The sequence below is a fragment of the Phyllobates terribilis genome, unplaced genomic scaffold (genome assembly GCF_046119375.1).
Source record: "Phyllobates terribilis strain yellow unplaced genomic scaffold, ASM4611937v1 Scaffold_11__3_contigs__length_659146591, whole genome shotgun sequence".
Lineage (NCBI taxonomy): Eukaryota > Metazoa > Chordata > Amphibia > Anura > Dendrobatidae > Phyllobates > Phyllobates terribilis.
Window position 1 is genome coordinate 263,647,434 of NW_027362771.1, and position 26,038 is coordinate 263,673,471.

General features: G+C 40.2%; 1 protein-coding gene across 12 annotated transcripts in view; it reads right to left on the reverse strand.

Annotated features, from left to right (window-relative positions):
- The window catches only part of MAGI2 (membrane associated guanylate kinase, WW and PDZ domain containing 2), a 1,194,143-nt gene that overhangs the window by 533,584 nt on the left and 634,521 nt on the right, over positions 1–26,038 (reverse strand). For 10 of the 12 annotated variants that reach the window (XR_012251242.1, XM_073652295.1, XM_073652296.1 and 7 more), the window contains one exon: positions 16,305–16,424. The exons of the other annotated variants lie outside the window; for them this stretch is intronic. Coding sequence is in view for 9 of the 10 variants with exons in the window: in XM_073652295.1 (XP_073508396.1) it covers positions 16,305–16,424 (120 nt within the window). In the remaining variant the exon portion in view is untranslated. The remainder of the gene's footprint in view (positions 1–16,304; positions 16,425–26,038) is intronic. 12 annotated transcript variants of the gene reach the window in all.

Below are 26,038 nucleotides of genomic sequence, written 5' to 3' on the forward strand. Positions count from 1 at the left end.
CACTGAGCAACAGTCCAGGTCTGCAGGTCTTTTTCTCCTTGGCCCAGGGAAGACGCTTCTGGCATTGTCTATTGGGCTCCAAGGTTCACATTCCTTGTGTCAAGCCACTCATGACCATGTCCTGGATACGTCTGTGTGTGGTGGCTCTTGAAGCAATGACTCCAGCAGCAGTCCACTCCTTGTAAATCTCCCCCAAATTTTTGAATGGCCTTTTCTTAACAATCCTTTCAAGGCAGTGGTTATCCTGGTTGCTTGTGCACCTTTTTCTACCACACTTTTTCCTTCCACTCAACTTTCCATTAATATGCTTGGATACAGCACTCTGAACAGCCAACTTCTTTAGCAATGACCTTTTGAGGCTTACCTTCCTTGTGAACTGTGTCAATAACTGCCTTCCGGACATCTGTCAAATCAGCAGTCTTCCCCATGATTGTGGAGCCTACTGAAACTGACTAAGGGACCTTTTTAAACGCATTGGAAGCGTTTGCAGGTGTTTTTTGTAAATTATTCTAATTTACTGAGATAATGACTTGTGTTTTCATTGACTGTAAGCCATAATCCTCAACATTAACAGAAATAAACACTTGAAAAAGATCACTCTGTTTGTAATGACTCTATATAATATAGGAATTTCACTTTTTGGATTGAAGAACTGAAATAAATTAACTTTTTGATGACTTTCTAATTTTGTGAGAAGCACCTGTATATTCACTACATAAGAGTGTTGCATCACTTGCAAATAGTATAAAGCCATAATATAAGTCTGAGGTCTTATTGTACACGGATATTTTCAAAGTCGACCTATTAAATTCAATAAATCCAATATAATATGGCCATGAAATGTTCGATGTATTAACCATTCCATTTGTGTCCTTGGCATTTTACATTGGACTATTCACCTGCTGTCACTAAGTACTTTTGACATTGTATTCTTTGACATGTCATGTGCAACCGGCAGACAAAACCTTATCCCAATGAATATAGAAAACCCCTCAAAATGAGGACTATTTGTAAAGAATTCCGCTTCAACAAATTCAATTTAACTTAGATTTTCCAGCTGTCTCCCATAAACTTTAAGCTTACTATAACAAGGCTTAAAGCTTTCAAGTATGACTTATTTCCATTCATTCAAATAATGAGCCATTCAAGTACCAACAGATAATATGAAATGGATTATGCTTTTGTTTATAGAGGTAATGGAGAAAAAAAAAGTGTCATAGGAAAAGGGAAAGCACAAAACATTGCAGTAAACATATTAAATAAAAAATACTAAAACCCTATATATTTTTTTCAGAATATATATATATATCCGCAGTTCTGTTCAGTCAGTACCCATCAACTTGCTTTAATTGTACACAGAGTTTTGAAATGTATAAAAATTATGTAATATTCACAATTTATTTCATGTGAAAGTTGAGGGCTAGGAGAAGAACTGAATAGAATAAAGGAAAAAAGAAAAGGGTGGTGGTGGATAGGAAATGAACACAGTCCAAGCCCATTACTCTTCATTGGGGGAAGCCCTGTAGAAGATTTGTATTATTCTATATTTTTATGGGGGGGGGGGGGTGATCATAGTTCAGTTAAAGATTCTGAAGATATGTTGGGGAAGGCATAGCAAAGACGATACTTAAAAACGTAAAGGGCTAAGGAAGAGAAAAGTAAAAGCTTAAAACTTTTACATGGACCAATAATTGCAGAATAAATTTTCATAAAAACACTGAATCCAAAATGATCAGCCTGTGTAAAAATGGCGCTGGTCATCTAACAAACAAGCAAAATGCGGCAATAAAAAAAATAGCTGTGAGCAGCATAGAAATGGTTTCTGACAACAAGATAATGTATGGAGACATAATTGTATTAACGATCATTCTTGCTCATACAGTTTTTGTCATCTCTGGTCAATGGGCCAGTAAATTAGCACTGATCAACTTGCATATAGTTGTTCAGTTCCAGTTAATGACCCAAAATTGAGCAACTGAATAGGCCTAAAGGAAGTCGGTTTGAAATGCAGTAAAGCAAAACCAGTTTTGTACAAGGTCAAACATTTAACTCGAAAACCTGATCACCTTAAAGCAGGACCACCAACTATGTAGGGCCTCTCGTAATCCAGAGAATCCTCTAAAGCATGGGGCATGGTAGTTTGGGGCTGCATTTTTTATTTCTTTTTTAATCAATAAAACTAAGTTCACCTCACCACCACCCATGGATTAAACATAGCAAGACTAAAGACTGAAAATATACATCCCTCCATCCAATTCAAGTTAAAATGCTATATATTCACACGGAGGTCTCAATACAAATCTCGCTGTGTCTGAAAGAGATTTTTTAAATAATTTTTTCTACTTTAAAATGTAACTTTTTATTCCATAATTCCATGGATTTGGCATTCAGTTGCCTTAAAGGGAACCTGTCACCAGGTTTTTCCCATATGAAGTAGGGCCAGCACCTGTACACCCTCATACAGAGCATTCTAGAATGCTGTATGCATGTCCCCAATGCGCTGTGCATACCACAAAAAAGAGCTTTTATTATACTCACTTATGGTGCTGTCTGGTCCAATGGGCGTCTTTGGTATTGATCCGGCGCCTCCTCTCTTCTGGCTTAGTGTGATTGACGCGTCATGCAAATAGTGTCCTCCACCGTGCTCCTGCGCAGAGGGCAGAGCAAGGTACTGTAATGTGCATTCACGGGGAAAAGGCAAAGAGCGCACTACAATACTTTACTAGGCCCTCACCAGGCCGGAGATAAGTACACCTGCGCAGGAGTGCAATGTAGGACATGGTGTTAGGCGCAGAACGCGTCATTCACAGGAAGTAGGACAGCGATCACAAGAAGAGAGGAGGCGCCGGATCAAGACCAGCAACGCCCATCGGACATGACCACGGCATAGGTGAGGATAATAAAAGATCTTTTTTTTGTTATGCACAGTTCAATGGGGGCATATATACAGCATTCTAGATTGATGTACATAAGGGCGTCCAGGTGCTGGCCCTACTTTATATGGGAAAAACCTGGTGACAGGTTCCATTTAATAGGTTAGTAGGAAACAATACCTACATCATGTCTCAAAGTGCAATTCAACATGGGGTATTCAATTTTATTATTTTATATATTGAGTCATATCAAGGAGTTATTTGTGTTTTACAGAAAGGAAAGTGGCATTTACTACATTCACACAACATTCAATGCAAAATTTACCTTTACAACACTGATACATGTGAATAATAATATTCTTAAGGCTCTGTTCAATTTTCATTGTTGTCACCACTTTTGCCAACAAGAATAGCACAGCATGGAAACTAATTTCTTCTGACAAAACATCAGAAATGTAGATGGAACCCTGACAGACCCCATTGTAATTCATTATAAGTGCTCTATAGGTGCTCATCTGACTAATGTTTAAAGCATATTTCAGCTTGAAAGCAGATTTGTCACTCCATTTTTTGGTATGATTGTGGCTAAACTGAGCAGGGAAACATTACGTTTCTCTGCTATAGTAGTAAAGAACAGGAATAACTTTCAAAAGACGTAAGACAGGAACCAATGTGAAATGTACATTTCAAACCACTTTTTCCCTTGTCTTGTAATGCAACATTTGTCTACATAGTTTTCCGTAAATTTCACAGTCATTACATAGAGATTCAACACGTCGCAATGTTATTGAGGGTTTACCCTTACACATTTTTGCATGTCTTATTGGTTGAATGTCATATATTCTACAGTCATTAACATGTGGGAGGCCCCTTGACTTTAGAGGGTGGAGATAAGACCTATTTTTACCCTTCAAATAAATATTAAAAACCTTTAACATGATATGATATGTGTATTGGCCTGTAATGCTTAAAACATTACAGAGTTGGAACATACAGGAGGTTCAGTTGTACGTGTTCTTTAAGCTTTCATATTGTACACTGATACATTCTGACTTATACTCTGACCATTTGCGGCGCCCACCTAAATTATCAATTAGTTTCAGACCATTAGGCACAACAGGCCGGGCAACTTGTATACTTAGCAGCATATCAAGTGTGTATTTCAGCATTACAAAAGTATTTTTTCTATAGATATCTAAAAGGGAGCCCTGAAATACTGGAACAGAGATATATTATATACACACGCGTGGTCAAAATTGTTGGTACCCCTCGTTTAATGAAAGAAAAATCCACAATGGTCACAGAAATAACTTGAATCTGACAAAAGTAATAAATTAAAAATCTATGAAAATTAACAAATGAAAGTCAGTCATTGCTTTTCAACCCTGCTTCCACAGAATTTTTAAAAAAATTAAACTCCTGAAATAAGCCTGGAAAGAAATGATGGTACCCTTAACTTAATATTTTGTTGAACAACCTTTTGAGGCAATCACTGCAATCAAACGATTCCTGTAACTGTCAATGAGACTTGTGCACCTCTCGACAGGCATTTTGGCCCACTCCGCATGAGCAAACTGCTCCAGTTGTCTCGTGCTTGAAGGTTGCCTTTTCAAGACAACATGTTTCAGCTCTTTCCAAAGATGCTCAATAGGATTTAGGTCAGGGCTCATAGAAGGCCACTTCAGAATAGTCCAATGTTTTCCTCTTAGCCATTCTTGGGTGTTTTTAGCTGTGTGTTTTGGGTCATTATCCTGTTGCAAGACCCATGACCTGCGACTGAGACTAAGCTTTCTGACACTGGGCAGCACATTTCTCTCTAGAACCCCTTGATAGTCTTGAGATTTCATTGTACTCTGCACAGATTCAAGACACCCTGTGCCAGATGAAGCAAAGCAGCCCCAGAACATAACCGAGCCTCCTCCATATTTCACAGTAGGGATAGTGTTCTTTTCTTGATATGCTTCATTTTTCCGTCTGAGAACATGGACAGATGAGCCAAAAATGGAAGTTTTTGGCAAGGCACATCAGCTCTATCGGACATTCTCCCAGAAGCTTTGTGGCTTGTCAACATGTAGTTTGGAAAATTCCAGTCTGGCTTTTTTATGATTTTTTCCAACAATGGTGTTCTCCTTGGTAGTCTCCCATGAAGTCCACTTTGGATCAAACAACGACAGATCGCACGATCTGACACAGATGTTCCTTGAGTTTGAAGTTCACCTTTAATCTCTTTAGAAGTTATCCTGGGCTCTTTTGTTACCATTCGTATTATCCGTCTCTTTGATTTGTCATCAATTTTCCTCCTGCAGCCACGTCCAGGGAGGTTGGCTACAGTCCCATGGATCTTAAATTTCTGAATAATATGTGCAACTGTAGTCACAGGAACATCAAGCTGCTTGGAGATGGTCTTATAACCTTTAACATGCTTTTCTATAATTTTCTTTCTAATCTCCTTGACAACTCTTTCCTTTGCTTCCTCTGGTCCATGTTGAGTGTGGTACACACCATGTCACAAAACAGCACAGTGAGTATCTGTAGCCCTATATACAGGCCCACTGACTGATTACAAGATTGTAGACACCTGTGATGCTAATTAGTGGACACAACTTGATTTAACATGTCCCTTTTGTCACATTATTTTCAGGGGTACCATCATTTCTGTCCAGGCCTATTTCATGAGTGGCATTTTTTTAAAAAATCTGTGGAGGCAGTGTTGAAAAGCAATGACTATCATTTGTTCATTTTCATAGATTTAAAATTGTTTAATTTATTACTACTTTGGTCAGATTCAAGTTACTTCTGTGACCATTTCTTTCATTAAAACAAGGGGTACCAACAATTTAGAATGTGTATACATATTATATATATATACACACACACACACACACACACACACACGAGGGTCAGTCAATAAGTAATGCCTCCTATTTTTTTTCACCTTTTAATTGGCAAGAAATTCAAATGCAATTACATAGGTTGAAAACCACAACATTAAAGATTAATTTGTCACTTTTCAATATAATCTCCATCCATTACCACAGTCTTGTTCCACCGTTTAACAAGGGCATGTATTTCAGCATGGTAAAAAGCATGGTCTTGCTTCCTAAGCCATTGACGCACGGACTTTTTCACGGCCTCCTCATCCTCAAAGTGAATACCACGATGAGCTTCTTTTAGCGGCCCAAATAGATGGAAGTCTGATGGTGCTAGGTCAGGGCTGTATGGGGGATGAGGCAAGACTTCCAATCCAATTTTCACAATCTCTGCAGTGGTGTGACAACTGGTGTGTGGTCTTGCATTGTCATGCAAAAGAAGAACATCCGCCATAGCTTTAGCAGGGCGAACTCGTTGGAGACGTGCTTTAAGTTTTTTTAAGGGTTGTGACGTATCTGACAGAATTTACTGTGCATCCCTGCTCCAAAAAAATCAACCATAACCACACCCTCCTCATCCTAGAACACAGTCGCCATAACTTTCCCTGCTGATCGCACAGTTTTGAATTTTTTCTTCCTCGGGTACTCAGTGTGATGCCATTCCATTGACTGCCTCTTTGATTCTGGGTCAAAAAAATGAACCCATGTTTCGTCTCCAGTCACAATTTTTTTCAGAAACTGCTCCCCCTCCAAATGGAAGCGCTGCAAGTGTTCGGAGGCTATTGTTTTTCTTGTCTCTTTGTTCTCATCGGTTAGCATTCTTGGGACCCACCGTGCACTAACTTTTCTGTATCCCAGTTGTCCAATAATTTTCATCACACTGCCTTTATTGAGGCAGATAATGCCACACAATTCATCTGCAGTCACCCGGCGGTCACCACGAATGATGTCATCGACTCTCTGAATGTTGCTTGGAATCACTGCGGTTACTGGCCTGCCACTCCGCATTTTGTCAGCCAACGGTGATGGCTCTTCAGCTGTGTTACAGCGACGAACCCATCATCTAACAGTACTGACATCCACTGTTGCACCACCGTACACATTTTTCAGTCTCTCTTGAATTCGAATGGGCGTTACACCTTCTGCATGCAAGAATTCAATCACAGAACGTCGTCTAATAAGAACACCGATGTCAGCCATTTTGTAAACGGATAGAGTCCTGCCACCTGTTGGTGCAGGAAGTTGCAATTGCTGTGGATTGGAGAAGGTTTAAGGAATTGTGCCAAATTCGAATATTTAACATAACTACCTTATTTAAGGAGAAAAAAAATAGGAGGCTTTACTTATTGACTGACCCTTGTATATAGTACAGACCAAAAGTTTGGACACACCTCATTTAAAGATTTTTCTGCATTTTCATGACTATGAAAATTGTACATTCACACTGAAGGCATCAAAAACTATGAAATAACACATGTGGAATTATATACGTAACAAAAAAGTGTGAAACAACTGAAAATATGTCTTATATTCTAGGTTCTTCAAAGTAGCCACCTTTTGCTTTGATGACTGCTTTGCACACTCTTGGCATTCTCTTGATGAGCTTCAAGAGGTAGTCACCGGAAATGGTTTTCACTTCACAGGTGTGCCCTGTCAGGTTTAAGAAGTGTGATTTCTTACCTTATAAATGGGGTTGGGACCATCAGTTGTGTTGTGCAGAAGTCTGGTCGATACACAGCTGAAAGTCCTACTGAATAGACTGTTAGAATTTGTATTATGGCAAGAAAAAAAGCAGCTAAGTAAAGACAAACGAGTGGCCATCATTACTTTAAAAAACGAAGGTCAGTCAGTCTGAAAAATTGGGAAAACTTTGAAAGTGTCCTCAAGTGCAGTTGCAAAAACCATCAAGCGCTACAAAGAAACTGGCTCACATGAGGACCGCCCCAGGAAAGGAAGACCAAGAGTCACCTCTGCTTCTGAGGATAAGTTTATCCGAGTCACCAGCCTTAGAAATCGCAGGTTAACAGCTGCTCAGAATAGAGACCAGGTAAATACCACACAGAGTTCTAGCAGCAGACACATCTCTACAACAACTGTTAAGAGGAGACTTTGTGCAGCAGGCCTTTATTGTAAAATAGCTGCTAGGAAACCACTGCTAAGGACAGGCAACAAGCAGAAGAGACTTGCTTGGGCTAAAGAACACAAGGAATGGACATTAGACCAGTGGAAATCTGTGCTTTGGTCTGAGGAGTCCAAATTTGAGATCTTTGGTTCCAACCACCGTGTCTTTGTGCGACGCAGAAAAGGTGAACGGATGGACTCTACATGCCTGGTTCCCACCATGAAGCATGGAGGAGGAGGTGTGATAGTGTGGGGGTGCTTTGCTGGTGACACGGTTGGGGATTTATTCAAAATTGAAGGCATACTGAACCAGCATGGCTACCACAGCATCTTGCAGGGGCATGCTATTCCATCCGGTTTGCGTTTTGTTGGACCATCATTTATTTTTCAACAGGACAATGACCGCAAACACACTTCCAGGCTGTATAAGGGCTATTTGACCAAGGAGGAGAGTGATGGGGTGCTATGCCAGATGACCTGGCCTCCACAGTCACCAGACCTGAACCCAATTGAGATGGTTTGGGGTGAGCTGGACCGCAGAGTGAAGGCAAAAGGGCCAACAAGTGCTAAGCATCTCTGGGAACTCCTTCAAATTGTTGGAAGACCATTTCCGTTGACTACCTCTTGAAGCTCATCAAGAGAATGCCAAGAGTGTGCAAAGCAGTCATCAAAGCAAAAGGTGGCTACTTTGAAGAACCTAGAATATAAGACATATTTTCAGTTGTTTCACACTTTTTTGTTAAGTATATAATTCCACATGTGTTAATTCATAGTTTTGATGCCTTCAGTGTGAATGTACAATTTTAAAAGTCATGAAAATACAGAAAAATCTTTAAATGAGAAGGTGTGTCCAAACTTTTGGTCTGTAATTATTTTTTTATTATATATATATATATATATATATATATATATATATATATATATATATATATATATATATATATATATATATATATATATACACACACACACATATACATACACACACAATGGGGGAAAAAAGTATTTAGTCAGCTACCAATTGAGCTAGTTCCTCCACTTAAAAAGATGAGAGAGGCCTGTAATTGATATCATAGGTAGACCTCAACTATGAGAGACAAAATGAGAAAACAAATCCTGAAAATCACATTGTCTGATTTGGAAAGAAATTTTTTTCAAATTTTGGTGGAAAATAAGTATTTGGTCAATTACAAAAGTTCATCTCAATACTTTGTTATATATCCTTTGTTGGCAATCACAGAGGTCAAACGTTTTCTTTAAGTGTTCACAAGGTTGGCACACACTGTTGCTGGTATGTTGGCCTATTCCTCCATGCAGATCCCCTCTAGAGCAGTGATGTTTTGGGGCTGTAGCTGCGCAACACTGACTTTCAACTCCCTCCAAAGGTTTTCTATAGGGTTTAGATCTGGAGACTGGCTAGGCCACTCCAGGACCTTGAAATGCTTCTTACGAAGCCACTCCTTCATTGCCCTGGCAGTGTGCTTGGGATCATTGTCATGCTGAAAGACCCAGCCACGTTTCATCTTCAATGCCCTTGCTGATGGAAGGAGGTTTACACTCAAAATCTCATGATACATGGCCCCATTCATTCTTTCATGTTCACGGATCAGTCGTCCTGGTCCCTTGGCAGAGAAACAGACCCAAAGCATGATGTTCTTTGGACGAAACTCCGCATTCTTTCTCCTTCAAACATGACGAGTTGTGTTTCTACCAAACAGTTCTACTTTGGTTTCATCTGACCATATGACATTCTCCCAATACTCTTCTGGATCATCCAAATGCTCTCTAGCAAACTTCAGACAGGCCTGGACATGTAATGGCTTAGGCAGGGGGACACGTCTGACACTGCAGGATCTGAGTCCCTGGCAGCGTAGTGTGTTACTGATGGTAGCCTGTGTAACGTTGGTCCCAGCTCTCTGCAGGTCATTCACTAGGTTCCCCCATGTGGTTCTGGGATTTTTGCTCACCGTTCTTGAGATCATTTTGACCCCACGGGGTGAGATCCTGTGTGGAGCCCCAGATCGACGGAGATTACCAGTGGTCTTCTATTTTCTAATTATTGCTCCCACAGTTGATTTCTTCACATCAAGCTGCTTGCCTATTGCAGATTCAGTCTACCCAACCTGGTGCAGGGCTACAATTTTGTTTCTGGTGGTGTCCTTCGACAACTTATTGGTCTTCACCATGTGTGTGTGTGTATATATATATATATATATATATATATATATATATATATATATATATATATATATATATATATATATATATATATATATATATATATATATATATATATATATATATATATATATATATATATATATACATATACAGTACAGACCAAAAGTTTGGACACACCTTCTCAATTAGAGATTTTTCTGTATTTTCATGACTATGAAAATCGTACATTCACACTGAAGGCATCAAAACTATGAATTAGCACATGTGGAATTATATACTTAACAATAAAGTGTGAAACAACTGAAAATATGTCTTATATTCTAAGGTTCTTCAAAGTAGCCACCTTTTGCTTTGATGACTGCTTTGCACACTCTTGGCATTCTCTTGATGAGCTTCAAGAGGTAGTCACCGGAAATGGTTTTCACTTCACAGGTGTGCCCTGTCAGGTTTAATAAGTGGGATTTCTTGCCTTATAAATGGGCTTGGGACCATCAGTTGTGTTGTGCAGAAGTCAGGTGGATACACAGCTGAGAGTCCTACTGAATAGACTGTTAGAATTTGTATTATGGCAAGAAAAAAGCAGCCAAGTAAAGAAAAACAAGTGGCCATCATTACTTTAAGAAATGAAGGTCAGTCAGTGCGAAAAATTGGGAAAACTTTGAAAGTGTCCCCAAGTGCAGTTGCAAAAACCATCAAGCGCTACAAAGAAACTGGCTCACATGAGGACCGCCCCAGGAAAGGAAGACCAAGAGTCACCTCTGCTTCTGAGGATAAGTTTATCCGAGTCACCAGCCTCAGAAATCGCAGGTTAACAGCAGCTCAGATTAGAGACCAGGTCAATGCCACACAGAGTTCTAGCAGCAGACACATCTCTTCAACAACTGTTAAGAGGAGACTTTGTGCAGCAGGCCTTCATGGTAAAATAGCTGCTAGGAAACCACTGCTAAGGACAGGCAACAAGCAGAAGAGACTTGTTTGGGCTCAAGAACACAAGGAATGGACATTACACCAGTGGAAATCTGTGCTTTGGTCTGATGAGTCCAAATTTGAGATCTTTGGTTCCAACCACCGTGTCTTTGTGCGACGCAGAAAAGGTGAACGGATGGACTCTACATGTCTGGTTCCCACCGTGAAGCATGGAGGAGGAGGTGTGATGGTGTGGGGGTGTTTTGCTGATGACACTGTTGGGGATTTATTCAAAATTGAAGGCATACTGAACCAGCATGGCTACCACAGCATCTTTCAGCGGCATGCTATTCCATCCGGTTTGTGTTTAGTTGGACCATCATTTATTTTTCAACAGGACAATGACCCCAAACACACCTCCAGGCTGTGTAAGGGCTATTTGACCAAGACAGAGAGTGATGGGGTGCTACGCCAGATGACCTGGCCTCCACAGTCACCAGACCTGAACCCAATGGAGATGGTTTGGGGTGAGCTGGACTGCAGAGTGAAGGCAAAAGGGCCAACAAGTGCTAAGCATCTCTGGGAACTCCTTCAAGATTGTTGGAAGACCATTTCCAGTGACAACCTCTTGAAGCTCATCAAGAGAATGCCAAGAGTGTGCAAAGCAGTCATCAAAGCAAAAGGTGGCTACTTTGAAGAACCTAGAATATAAGACCTATTTTCAGTTGTTTCACACTTTTTTGTTAAGTATATAACTCCACATGTGTTAATTCATAGTTTTGATGCCTTCAGTGTGAATGTACAATTTTGAAAGTCATGAAAATGCAGAAAAATCTTTAAATGAGAAGGTGTGTCCAAACTTTTGATCTGTACTGTACATACACACACACACACACAGCAACCTACAGGGATGGATAATCCTTTTTCAAGATTTGTCTCTGTTAGGGATTTTGATTTAGTATTAATGCTGTATTATTAATTTTTCAATATTCTATTTACACACACATTTTTTTACATTAAAAATGTGTGTTTTATTTTTGTTTCTTTTACCCGGCAGTGCAATGACATAAATTATAGGAGATATTTTTTAGAAAACAGCATTTTCCACAATAACAAACAAATGCCCTCCAGTCTCTTCTACATGCTGTTTTGAACCTGGCCAAACGCCTGTTGCTAAATGTTGATTACAAGTAGCAAAGACAATAAATCTTGTTCACAAATGATTTATATGGATCACGTACCCTGGCAACATAAATAATACCTTTTCAAATGAAGCTTCAAGACTTAAAATAACTTGCTGAGCACAGCAGAGCAGATCCATACATAATGATGGATTTATGAGGTTCTATTCTACTCCAATATCTTGTTCTAAAGCAGGTTCCATGTCTCTCACTAATTCTTGTATTCCTTGGCATAAGAAATGACTTTATGTAACTTATTGCTGTATGAAAAACTAACACCATTGACATTTTATAAACTGAAAACATTATTTCACAGGTTCTCTACTAATATTAATGATCATTAAAACTAATGTTCATGAAAAAACTGTACAAGGATAAGCTGTACGAGTGCAAAAAATACATAATATATAGGAACTACTGTATGAACAATTAAATTATTTCCGGATCCACATGACCTAATTGATGTTGAATTAGCTATATTTTCGTAAACTTCAACACTAATTAAAAAAAAAAAAAAAAGTTGCCAGTTTTATGAAAATAAAAGTTATCCAGGCAAAAATAAACTTTCCCCAGGGGCTTGGGGCTGTTAAAAATAACAGTGATATTCGTTTGCCAGCATCCAGATGGGTCCAGCGCAGACCGCTCCAAGGTCTACGCAAACACACTAAGAGGGTTTGTCACCATTCCACCCGCTGCAGGACCTCTGTGGCCTGTGAATGACTGCAGTGGTCAGGTGGCTAGAGCAGTGCATTATCAGAGAAACATCTAGTGACAAGCTGCTCAAGTCACTTTACTGTTCGGGTTCGCCTATCTCTAGTGTTTACTACTGAGCCCATGCATAGCTTATTTATGCTTGTGAGTATGTGTGTATTTATATCCTTGTGTAATATGTTAATACATATACACAATATATACAAGTTAACACATTATATTTGTGTACCTAATGAGAATGCTCATGCTAATGCGTGTGCATATGTGTAGGTAGAACATAATAGAGGAGGCAAACATGTATTGTACAGGGGCTCTTCACCGTTAGAAGGATTCTAAAGAACCAGAGGCGGACACTGAGAATGTTACCTAACAAAGCCAGTGCTGCTGGTCCCACGTGCTCAGTCACGCAATCTCTACTGCTCGTGTACAAGAGGATCTGCTGTTGAGTGAATGGGTCATTTTATTTTAAGTGATTCAAATCTGAATATTTGTTTTTACCTGATATCTTATGATATTAATTTTCTTTGGTGTTTTTTGAAGTGCTACTTAAGTGAATTAAAAATAATCAGTTTAGAATTTTTATCTTCATTTGTTAATTTTTTTATAGGATTTCTAAAGTTTTGAAAAGACCTGAATTTTGGGCTTGTATAAATTTACATTTATCATCATATCTCAGGTTAGAATTAAGATAAGGCGATGGGAGAGGCATCATTTTGTTCAGAATTGTACAGGTTTTAATTTGATACATCACAAGACTATTTTTGTTGATATTTTGATTTTGAGGAGTCAAATTCTAAGTTTAGATGGGTGATTTCGGAAAAATTATAGGCTATAAATTTCTCAAAAAATGCATACGTGTTACTTGTGTTCTTTGTTACATTTGTTCAGGGATTCAAGTTGGGATCTCCGTTGGATCACATTTCAAAGAGTGATTTTCTAAATTCAGTCTCATTCTAATCATATAGGTTTAATGCTAAATTAAAAGAATCAATATTTTTAACACCTTTTTAAATATACAAGTAACAATTATTTTTTTTTATTACATCACTAGACATGTCCTTTTTCAAGTTTTTAAAAAGAATAATACAGTAGATAAATCATAAAGCTATAAAATAAAACAATATGAACTAGTCTTAAACAATTAATAGTAAGTCTTTACACTGAGCTTTTAGCATCATCAATTCGTCCCTTCTACTGGGTGAAATGTAATCTTGTCCACAGTCTCTTACTAACAATTTTCTTTTCCTTTTGTGTCAGTATGTCCGGCTGTTATGGGGTTTGGCTCCTCCTGAGTTAATATCAGATTTTGGTTTGCTGTTAAAATGTCTCGTATTCTTGGATACACAAAGGATAATGATGAACCAGAGGGTGCAAAAAAGTCACTTCTACCTATCATAATATTTGGAAAATCCATTAGCCACCAGTGCCGATCATATTCACAGGTCACATAGCCAATTATGTCATTCATTGCCAAACTTGTGCCACCTTCAAATCACTTTATAGACTTCATTGTCGTCACTGAATTAAAAAAATCCTTGTTTTTATTTCTGTTTCACTACATGGAATGAAGTGTGGTATTGCATAATCCCTTTGATGGGCTCTGTTTCCAGAAACCGATGTTTTTAACAAACTCTCCTCTTCTTCTTGGTCCTGGTTTGCACAGTACATGAACTGGATGTTAAGAATATTTTTCTCACTCCAGCTGAAAAGCTTGGGTGTTAAGTTTTGGTCAAAATATGTCCTCTCTGGAGGCTAGCTCGAGCTGCAAGGCGTTTCACGGTGCCTCTTAAACCATCACATACATGAGCTGTACCAAAAAAAAGTGCCATTCAGCTTCCACTCCCAAATCTTTCTTGTGATGCCATACATTTATAAAGTTTTTCCTTTTTTTATACTGTGCAGTGGAGCCATCCGAGAAGTAGTAGACCTTGCTGAAACTTGGTAGGATGTTAGTTTGTCACTGAAATCAATTTTTTTTTTTACAAAAGAACAGCTATTGAATCATGAAGTAAGCCCCCAGATATAACTACAGTTTTGTATTTTATTTCTGACTGCTTAGCTGAATAGTAAGAAGCCGGCTCTGCTTACAGACAACAGACCGGACACTGCGCTTGTCGCACAGGGCGCTGGGGAAGACACTGCAGGGACATGCCCCTGAAATAAACGTCACTGATGATTCTTCGTTTCAGGGCAGCAAACAAAGCAAGGGGAGTGTCGGGATATCTCAGCCCCCTCCCCTTCAATGACGCTTCGTTTCAGGGTGGAAAAGGGAGTGACAACAGATTCAGCCAGCAGATGTCAATTCATTTGAGTATCCCATCATGCACTGGGATTCTCAAACGAATTGTTGTAGGAAGTGAGTAATATAAACAGAACCCTAAGTTGCAAAAATGAGTGAATGGTAGCGAATTTTACCATGACTTAAATTACAAAAGTTATTCGTTTTTAAATATTTATTAATTGAAATACACTTTTGGGTTTTGAACTAACCCTTTAAGGACTATCAGCTGGTCACAAACCCGTTCTACAAAGTCTTTTGCACTTTTAGAAATATAGACAGTGGATATCTGGTGACAGATGGACTTTTGACACTAAGTTCACTATCTACCATAGCCTCTTCAAACGATGTAATATTTTTTCTTGGAGAGCCATTACTGGAGGACATTTATGGCAGATATTTAGGTAACAGTTTGAACTCTTTTCTGGGCACATTATGGGAGACACATACTTAGTAATCACCAAGGTAAGCAGCATTAGCAGAAGAGTTTTAGGAAAGGTATTCCAATTGAAAATTTGGAACACCTTTTTGAAAATTTGTTCTGTTTTTGTAATCTAGCAGAAAAAAATGTAATAGTTACATCAGAAGACAACCTCTTTAAATAAACATTTTTTTTCAAGGAGTGCTGGAGCAAGCAGTAATCATTTTATGTTCTATATAAATAGTTAACATATTATTGGACACTCATATTGCAGATTTCTAAAAATAAGCTGGAATATAACTAATGCTTTAAAAACCATTCAAGGAAAAGGTAGTTTACAAAACATTACAAATATTCTTATGAGACATGGTTATGGTTATGTGTAAAGGAGTTATGTTCTGTAAGAAAGCCCTTCTCACTGAACGGAACCTGTAGGGAAAAGCTGAACAAAACGCATTACATGATGTTTATTGGAATAGATGTCTAGGTGATATACAACGTCAGTGGTTTCTCAGAACTAGAACGGTCTTTGGAAGTTTACCTCTCTGGCTTCTAAGTGATATTCATAGTAGACTGCTATTCTGGAAACTAGCGCAAAACAAATGGTATAATCAGCTGACTGCATACGTTTGTCATTTCTGTCATATTTTTCCATTCCAGAGTCTCTTTGGCTGATACACATTTGAACTAACATTCATTAAAGAGGATCACTGTATATTATTTCGCCTCTTCATTAAAATGACTATTGCTTTCCAAACTCACCCTCATAAGTACCGCTCTCCAATAAGGCTCCACTTTTCTCTAATTCCATAAACGCTTCCACGGAAATAAAGTTGTAATCCACACCAGGCACCTCCCCTTCTTTAGGTTGCCTTGTGGTGCCTATTAGGGTGAAATAAACTGTAAATATTAGTAAAACAGAAAGATTACTAACCAAGAAAAATACAGCTCAAAACAGATCCATTAAAGAGAACTTGTCAGCGCCATATTAAATCCCTAATTAAAGGTGTGAATGTAAGGCCCCATTAATGCTTATTACATTTACTCCTTTCTAGTCTAATTTCATTGTTGCATTAGTGAGAAATCTATTTTTTTCTCAAGTGCAGGCACTTCTCACTGGCTCTGCTGTGCTTTGCTGCCCACCACCAGTCTCAGGCCATTGATTGACAGGCTACTCCTCCCTCAGTGGCTGTTTCAGAAGGGGCAACGCCTGCACAGTGAGCTCCTGATGACACTGAAAGCTCAATGTACTAGCTCCCACAACATTATTAGATCAGGGAGCAAGTGAGGTCATTGCCCAGGTTCATTGAATGATGGCACCTGGGCAGTGAGCTCCTAATGGTACATTGATCTCACAGCATCATCAGGAGCTCACTGCGCAGGCACCAATCCTTCGGATAAAACTAACCCATGCAATGATGGCACTTGGGAAGGGAGACCGGTCACTGAGAAAAGAGTCACCTGTCAACCAATGATTAGACGTCAGCAGTGAAGTACAACTGAGTTGGTAAAGTGCCCGACTCGATGCAGTTGAGAATAAAAAACGTAAAAGAAAAATAAAAAACAGATAGATAGATATATCTATACATATAGAAGAAGAATGGGCAGCTTTACCATCTGAGAAATGAAAGAACCTCATCCACAACTACCACAAAAGACTTCAAGCTGTCATTGATGTTAGAGGGGGCAATACACGGTATTAAGAACTGGGGTATGTGAACTTTTGATCAGGGTCATTTGGATGCTGTGGGTTGTCATTAAGATTTAAAAAGAGAAAACACAGTAGTTTGACAATAAATGGCTTCACCCAACCAATAACCATGAGTGGATGGAGAAAAAGTTTTTTTGATATCATTCATATGCTAGGAAACAAGGCCAAGAAAGGAAAAAAACTCTGCGGGGGTATGTAAACTTTTGAGCACAACTGTAAAATATGTTAAAATTATTTTATATATATTATATATATATATATATATATATATATATATATACACATACATACACATACATACAGTACAGACCAAAAGTTTGGACACACCTTCTCATTTAAAGATTTTTCTGTATTTTCGTGACTATGAAAATTGTACATTCACACTGAAGGTATCAAAACTATGAATTAACACATATGGGATTATATACTTAACAAAAAAGTGTGAAACAACTGAAAATAGGTCTTATATTCTAGGTTCTTCAAAGTAGCCACCTTTTGCTTTGATGACTGCTTTGCACACTCTTGGCATTCTCTTGATGAGCTTCAAGAGGTAGTCACTGGAAATGGTCTTCCAACAATCTTGAAGGAGTTCCCAGAGATGCTTAGCACTTGTTGGCCCTTTTGCCTTCACTCTGCGGTCCAGCTCACCCCAAACCATCTCAATTGGGTTCAGGTCTGGTGACTGTGGAGGCCAGGTCATCTGGCGTAGCACCCCATCACTCTCCTTCTTGGTCAAATAGCCCTTACACAGCCTGGAGGTGTGTTTGGGGTCATTGTCCTGTTGAAAAATAAATGATGGTCCAACTAAACGCAAACCGGATGGAATAGCATGCCGCTGCAAGATGCTGTGGTAGCCATGCTGGTTCAGTATGCCTTCAATTTTGAATAAATCCCCAACAGTGTCAACAGCAAAGCACCCCCACACCATCACACCTCCTCCTCCATGCTTCATGGTGGGAACCAGGCATGTAGAGTCCATCTGTTCACCTTTTCTGCGTCGCACAAAGACACTGTGGTTGGAATCAAAGATCTCAAATTTGGACTCATCAGACCAAACCACAGATTTCCACTGGTCTAATGTCCATTCCTTGTGTTCTTTAGCACAAACAAGTCTCTTCTGCTTGTTGCCTGTCCTTGGCAGTGGTTTCCTAGCAGCTATTTTACCATGAAGGCCTGCTGCACAAAGTCTCCTCTTAACAGTTGTTGTAGAGATGTGTCTGCTGCTAGGACTGTGTGTGGCATTGACCTGGTCTCTAATCTGAGCTGCTGTTAACCTGCGATTTCTGAGGCTGGTGACTTGGATAAACTTATCCTCAGAAGCAGAGGTGACTCTTGGTCTTCCTTTTCTGGGGCGGTCCTCATGTCAGCCAGTTTCTTTGTAGCGCTTGATGGTTTTTGCAACTGCACTTGGGGACACTTTCAAAGTTTTCCCAATTTTTCGCACTGACTGATCTTCATTTCTTAAAGTAATGATGGCCACTCGTTTTTCTTTACTTAGCTGCTTTTTTCTTGCCATAATACAAATTCTAACAGTCTATTCAGTAGGACTATCAGCTGTGCATCCACCAGACTTCTGCACAACACAACTGATGGTCCCAACCCCATTTATAAGGCAAGAAATCCCACTTATTAAACCTGACAGGTTACACCTGTGAAGTGAAAACCATATCCGGTGACTTCCTCTTGAAGCTCATCAAGAGAATGCCAAGAGTGTGCAAAGCAGTCATCAAAGCAAAAGGTGGCTACTTTGAAGAACCTTAGAATATAAGACATATTTTCAGTTGTTTCACACTTTTTTGTTAAGTATATAATTCCACATGTGTTAATTCATAGTTTTGATGCCTTCAGTGTGAATGTAAAATTTTCATAGTTATGGAAATACAGAAAAATCTTTAAATGAGAAGGTGTGTCCAAACTTTTGGTCTGTACTATATATATATATATATTATATATATACACATACACATATATATATATATATATATATATATATATATATATATATATACATACATATATACATATATACATATATATATACATATATACATACATACATACACATACATACATATACATACACATACATACATGTAGATGCCAAGTCACACTGCAATGACAATAAGAATACATAGGGTATATTTGCAGTGCCAACCTTGGCCTTTAAATGACCACTGATCAGCTACATACTGTATAATTATTGATCACCTGTTTAAACAAGCCAATGGCAAATACAATCGTTCTGATAGATCATCATTAGTCATAGCAGCACATTACTTTTCACACAGGATGATGTAGAGAACAATGATTTCTAAGCAAGTTTCATCCAACAAACTAGCAATTTTCTCATTTGGTGAGATATTGGCGGTCTTTTTAGTCCGATAATCAGCAAGTCTAAATGGGCCATTAGGAAAATTCAAACTTTATTTTTTTTTAACTCCTGACAATAACCTTCTGCTTTAGCTCATGCATTTGCAATTAGTTTTTTGCCATGATTTTCTGAAAACACTAAAAAAACTGCGCTTTTACTGTAGTTTTGAAAAATCACGGCACCATTGCATTGCATTAGGGCTATGTGCCCACGATGCAGAAATGCTGCATATTTTTACGCTTCTCTCTGGCAGGAAAAACGCATGCGTTTTTTACATGCGTTTTTCCCGCCAGGTAGTAGCGTTTGTCAAGCACTTTTCCAAGCGATTTTAGCATCACTTGGAAAAGTGCTTGACAACTTGTTCACACTATATAAATCCATGCAACCGGCATGGATTTATAGTAGTGTGACCAAGTTAGTTTAAAAAAAAAAAAAGAATAAAATGGTAAAAAATAAAGTTTATACTCACCTTCCGGTGTTCTCTCTGCCGCGTCCGGTGTGTTGAGCGGCTCGCGGTGGTGTGAAGGACCTGCGGTGACGTCACTGAGCCATGTGATGGGTCACATGACTCAGTGACGTCATGGCAGGTCCTTCACAACAGCGGGAGCATTGCAATAGACTGGACGGAGCAGACAAAACACCGGGAGGACATCAGAAGGTGAGTATAAACTTTATTTTTTATTTTAAGTTCTTTTTTTTTACAGTTTCTATGGTACCCAGGTCTGGATGAGAGTCTCCTCTCCTCCAGACTTGGGTACCATCCGCACATCGAAACGCATAATATCCGTGTGTACAAATGTACTGACACGGATATTATGCGTTTCAATGCAAGTCAATGGCGGCGATTACACTGCGTGTCCACAAAATTAATGGACATGCTGCGGATTTTTGAGTGCAGCATAAACGCTGCGGAAAAATCCGCAGCATGGGCATTGACATTGCGGCTTGTCATTGGGGACCATGGGGGGCGGATTAACCAAGCGTTTCCCAAGCGTTTACGTTGCGGAAATTCCGCAGCATATACGCTTGTAAAACGCTACGTGGGCACATACCCTAACACAACTTTAGACTGATGCTGGACAGCAACATGCAGCAAGCCTTAGAAAAGTTAGGAGACCAAAAACATTTGGGGAACTTGTCTGTCAAGTTTGTATTTTTTATTTTTTTTTTGCATTGGTCGCTTTGGGGGTAATCAGCAAAGCCCTGTGAAAGTAAAATCCTGGCCAGGAGCGAACGCAATTAGGCAAACCTTCATTTTAGTGGCAAGCAGGACATGTACGTCCTATAATGCTTTAAAGCAGCAAAAAATAATTCCCAACTTAAAAAAAAAACCTGCTCAGGGCTTTATGATAAATAAATACACAAAAGGATCACACAGACCAAGCTGTAGAAGGAAGAAGGGATACTTAAAGCTTTGAAGACAATTCTGTCTGCTTGTTGGAACATGACAAAAGTACACTAAATGAAATACGACTTTATAAATATTCACAAGACTTTACTATATGCTATGTGGGGATCAATGACATAACAGACTACACAAACATAGTGCTAATAATGTGTTAATACTACACCTAATTACTGCTAATTGTCTATGGCCTGCTGGAAGGTGGTTGGAGCGTCCTGCAGTCCAAATTGTATTGGAAGCATCCGTCGGGCATAGAGAAAGCAGTCTTCTCCTTGGATCTAACAAAGGGATATTGGCAAATTCCCAAGTCACAAGAAGCCAAGGTGGTCATGTACCTTACCAGCCCAAGTCTGTCGATCAGCTTAATGACACGTGGCATTGTATATGTGTTGAACTTGGAGACTTCGTTCAGCTTCCAATAATCATTACAGAATCTCCATTCTCCATCTGGTTTTGGAAAAAGGACAGTGGGGCTAGACCACCCGCTCTTAGATTCCTCAATGACTCAGATTCAGCATATGCTTCATTTCCTTGGAGATCATTTATCCGTGGGCCTTGGAAATTCGGTAGGGCTTCAAGGGCATCCGCACATGGGGTTCTATCAGAACCTCGTGTTCTAGGACATCTGCACACCCCGGCAAATCTGAGAACAGGTCCCGGTTCTATTGCACAACTGTGAGCGCAAGCTAGCATTGCACAACTGACAGGTGGGACCCAACAGATGAGCGATAAGGTGCTTATAAGTATTTTTCATTTTCTACATCTTACATTAATTATGCACTGGGACTTCCCTACAAATCTAAATTTCCCCCAAAAATCCACGCGCTTTGTCAAATTTTAATTTTGTCAAATCCGCTCATATTTACACGCTGATCAATCTTCCATCTGATAGGCCAGAATCCTTCGGCAAAGTGCCCTCAAAACTGTGGTATGCGCTCCCCTTGACTGGACCCCTATATTATGTCAGCCCCTACCTTGTAAGTGAAGGACCATCAGGACACCGTCACGGTCACAGGTGGCGCACGTGGTTTGTGGACCCACTGTGCCACAGGGCTGGGCTTACCTAGCAAGGAGCGTAACTAAGCAGCTACCTGGTGATCACTGGAGCTCCTGATGGTGGAGTCAAGCTTTAGCTGCAGGTATCTGCCAGGTACCACTCCTAGGTAGTCCCCAGTACTGCAGCTGCCAACCCAGAGGGTCAGGTTCACTGACATGGACTCTGGCTCCGTTCAGACTACTCCTCAGGCAGGACGGATACTGACACGGAGTCACAGACAGGAGTGGATTCAGAGATTGGTTTTAGCAGTCCGGATATAAGGAGTACACATTAAGGCACTGGCCACACATGGTCTAGGGGACAAGGTTCAGGCACTGGCCAAACAAGGACCAGAAGAGCATGTTCAGACACCAGCCGCACAAGGATCAGGGGTTCGGGTCAGGACCTATTCCCACCAGGAACAGGAGTTTGGGTTTAGGAGCTAGCCACACAAGGACCAGGGTACCTAGCAACTCAATAGTTCCACTCTAATTAATGAATCCACATTGCTTAGGCACCTACCTATTGGGGAGGGAGCCTTTCATACAAGATGCCTCCCAGCTATTGGCTGGGGACATCTTAGCAGGTGCGCGCGCTGGCCCTTCAAGACCATGAGAAAGCACGCACTAGGCACACCGCCGGAAGATGTGCCGGGTGAGGGAGAGGTGACCGTGAGTGTGGACGGCATCCCTGCATGAAGGGAAAAGGGGAACCGTGCAGGGGTGCCGGCAACTGTGTTAAAGACACTTCTACACAGTGTCAATTCATTTTTGGCTCAGGGAATAGTTTTCTGATAATTCTGACTGCCCGCATTCAAAGTTCTTGAGCTCCAGAAGTTAGAAAAGCACTGTTTACTGCTATGACCTCTGTAATTGTTAATATCTCTTCAGCTCTGTTTAACTATATGGCTTGAAGATGATCTATATTTTGCAGCAGCAATATTCCATACAAAATAAGGCCAAATACCTGTCAATATTAATAAAACACAAGAAGGGCTGAACAAATTTAGAAACATGTGAAGCATCAATATTATAAGTAAAGGGGATATTGCAGCCATCCATCTGAAATGCAAGAGAAAATCTAAGAAAAAAAATGTTACTGAATAAAACATCCCCTGGCAACCAACAAGCGCTTGTACAGGGTAGTCCATTAAAATATGTCTCTGCTTATTATTCACACAAAGACGACTGCTTTTTCATAGCTCTCTCAGTGTGTAATAGATGTTCTCTCTACAGCTCCATTTGCTGTTGTTGATTATCATCCTACACTGGTTTTGCTTCCAGTAGTTATTCCTAAATCTTGCCTACGGACACTAAGTGTACATTATGTACTGTATTCTAAAAGTAAAAAAAAAATTAGAAGACAATTTTTAGGTGTATATTTTACAGTTTAACAGAAGTCGGTGGATCTCGGATCCACCCACACCTGTTATAGGCACTTGATGGCTGATTAAATCAGCTATCAAGCGCGGGGAAAGATGCGGGCTCAGCGTCTGAGCCTTCACCAAAGGCAGGGACATGGTTGATGATGTAAATATATGTCATCGTTGTGAAGGGGTTAATAACCCATTCAGCGACAGAAACATTTAATTGCTCAGATACAAACAATAGATTGTTAACAGAAACGTATTTTTTTGCCAATATATATTCTAGATTGAAGTCCAGAATTAAGGGGACATTATCTGTTGAGGTGCGTATTAGTGGTGAAGGAGGTAGTTCCCCCCCCCTGTCACTGAAAAGGGGATATAGAAGTATGTTCTCAAAAGTTAGAACCCTCTGGGGCAGCAGTTTGGTTCAGGTAGGGGTTAACTGTGACAGCCTGCCCAGTAGAGGGAGGGGGAACTCAGTGTTAATGTGGAGTACAGGAAGTACAGTAGTTGTCAGTACTTCAGAGAAAACGGACAGGCTCTAGGGTAGACATGGGCCTAGCATCGCAGACAGTGGATCATCAGACACAGGAATCTCTTCACAAGAGTCCACTTAGCTGGCCTGGGAACCTCGAGAGAGTCATCGAGGACCTAGGGGCGCATTCTGTCTGCAGGATTGCAGAAGAAGTTAGGACTCAGGGCTAGGAGGTGGAGAGAACTAAGATCTGGATATACTGTCACTGGTGAGGAAGATTCTCTATGGCTAGAGAAGAAAGCAACAGAGATGCTTCACCTAAATTGGGAACCAGGGCTGACGTATCAAGTACATGTGGGAAAGATGACAACCCGTTGGGCCTTATCCTTTATACCTGCCTGTAAATACTACCAGTTACTAAGTAAAGTTCCAGTTATTGTTATAAACTTTGTGTCCTCTGAATTCATTGCTGCCCTGGTTCCAGAAGAGAAATGCCTGGAGTCAGAAGAGACCGGCTGGTCAGAAGTGAGTGGAAAACACCACATACACTGCAGAACACCAGAGGGAGGACACACTTAGTCTGTTCTGTAGCCCATGCTCACTTTGGCACCCTACAGACAACCTCGCTGGGGCACCTTACAGTTGACTGAAGGGGGTGCCACTTTTTCATATGGCCTGGCACATGGAACGTCTCTATTCTCAGTCTTTTTCCCTGAAACTATGTAAAGGCAGTTCGATTTCTTAGACCATTACCTTAATTGTAATGTAGAGTAAATAAACTATCAATGGTTTTTGGACACTGTATCAATGGGTACTATTATTTTGTAAACTATAGGGAGGGGGCAGGTGGGTATCAGTACAAACCGTGCTGAACAGGGCAATAACCAACTTAGGGCTGGCCTGTCTCAGCAAAAAAACATTGATTAATAACAATGCGCTCTGCAGTGTCTATGAAGGATGGCATGCTGGATGGCAGCGCTCAGCTGCGATCCAGCCTGTCATCTCAATGACATCCCAGCGTGGGAGAATGCTCCTGCTGAAAATGCTGAGCGCAGGAGAATTTTCCCACGCGGTCAGTGACGTGCATGAGGTGAGCTGAGTTCATTGGACATGACCTCGGCTCATCTGGATGCCGTCACAGCCAGACACTGAGGAGCGCAAGCATGCCTGTGCTTCTCAGTGTTTGCGGCATAGCAAGATGGATGGCAGCTTTCGGCTGCGATCCAGCCTGTCATGTGAATGTAGCAGAGCTGGAGCTGTCGTGGGAACCATGGAAAGGTAAGGATGATGTTGGTTTATTATTTTACTTTTATTGCAGAAGACATTGGCTTCAGCTGGAATGGGCGTGATGGTAAGTATGGTTTAATTTAGAACAATAAAGAATTGTGTGTTTTTTTCAATTAACGGATTTTATTCCGGGTGTTTGTGGTTTTTTTAACTTTGACTATGGGGTTAGTAATGGGGGTGTCTTATAAACGCCTCTCCATTACTAACCTGGGCTTGATGTCAGCTGGCATTATAAGCTGACATCAACCCCAGCCCTATTACCCCACTGTCACCGCTACAGGGCAGTGGGAAGAGCGAGGCTCTTCTGGGGCAGCTGACGGTTGGTGTTTCTAGCCTGGGAGGGGGCCAATATTCATGGCAACCTTCCTGGGCTATTAATATCAGCCCCCAGCTGTCTGCCTAGCCTTTGCTAGCTATTAAAATAGGGGGGACCTCACGTCATTTTTTTGGGGGTCCCCCATTTTAATAGATAGTAAAGGCTAGGTATTCAGCTGGGGGCTGATATTAGTAGCCTGGGAATTACCCCCTTCCCAGGCTTCAAACATCTGCCCCAGCCGTCTGCTTAACCTCCGCTAGAGACTAAAATTACGGGGATCCCCACGCCAATTTTTTTTTTAATAAATCCTTTATTTTAACACTAAATGACAAGTACAGCAATCAACACTATCACTGTACTTCTTATATATGTGACTGACATGTTTCTATGTATGTAATCTATGTGTGATGCTCTATTCTTTCTATTCTAAATTGTCGGGTACCGGTGTATGCCGCTGATGAATTGCCGGCTTTTCATGTAATACATTCTACATTATTCTTAGTTGTTTTCCTTCATGTAGAATTAACCT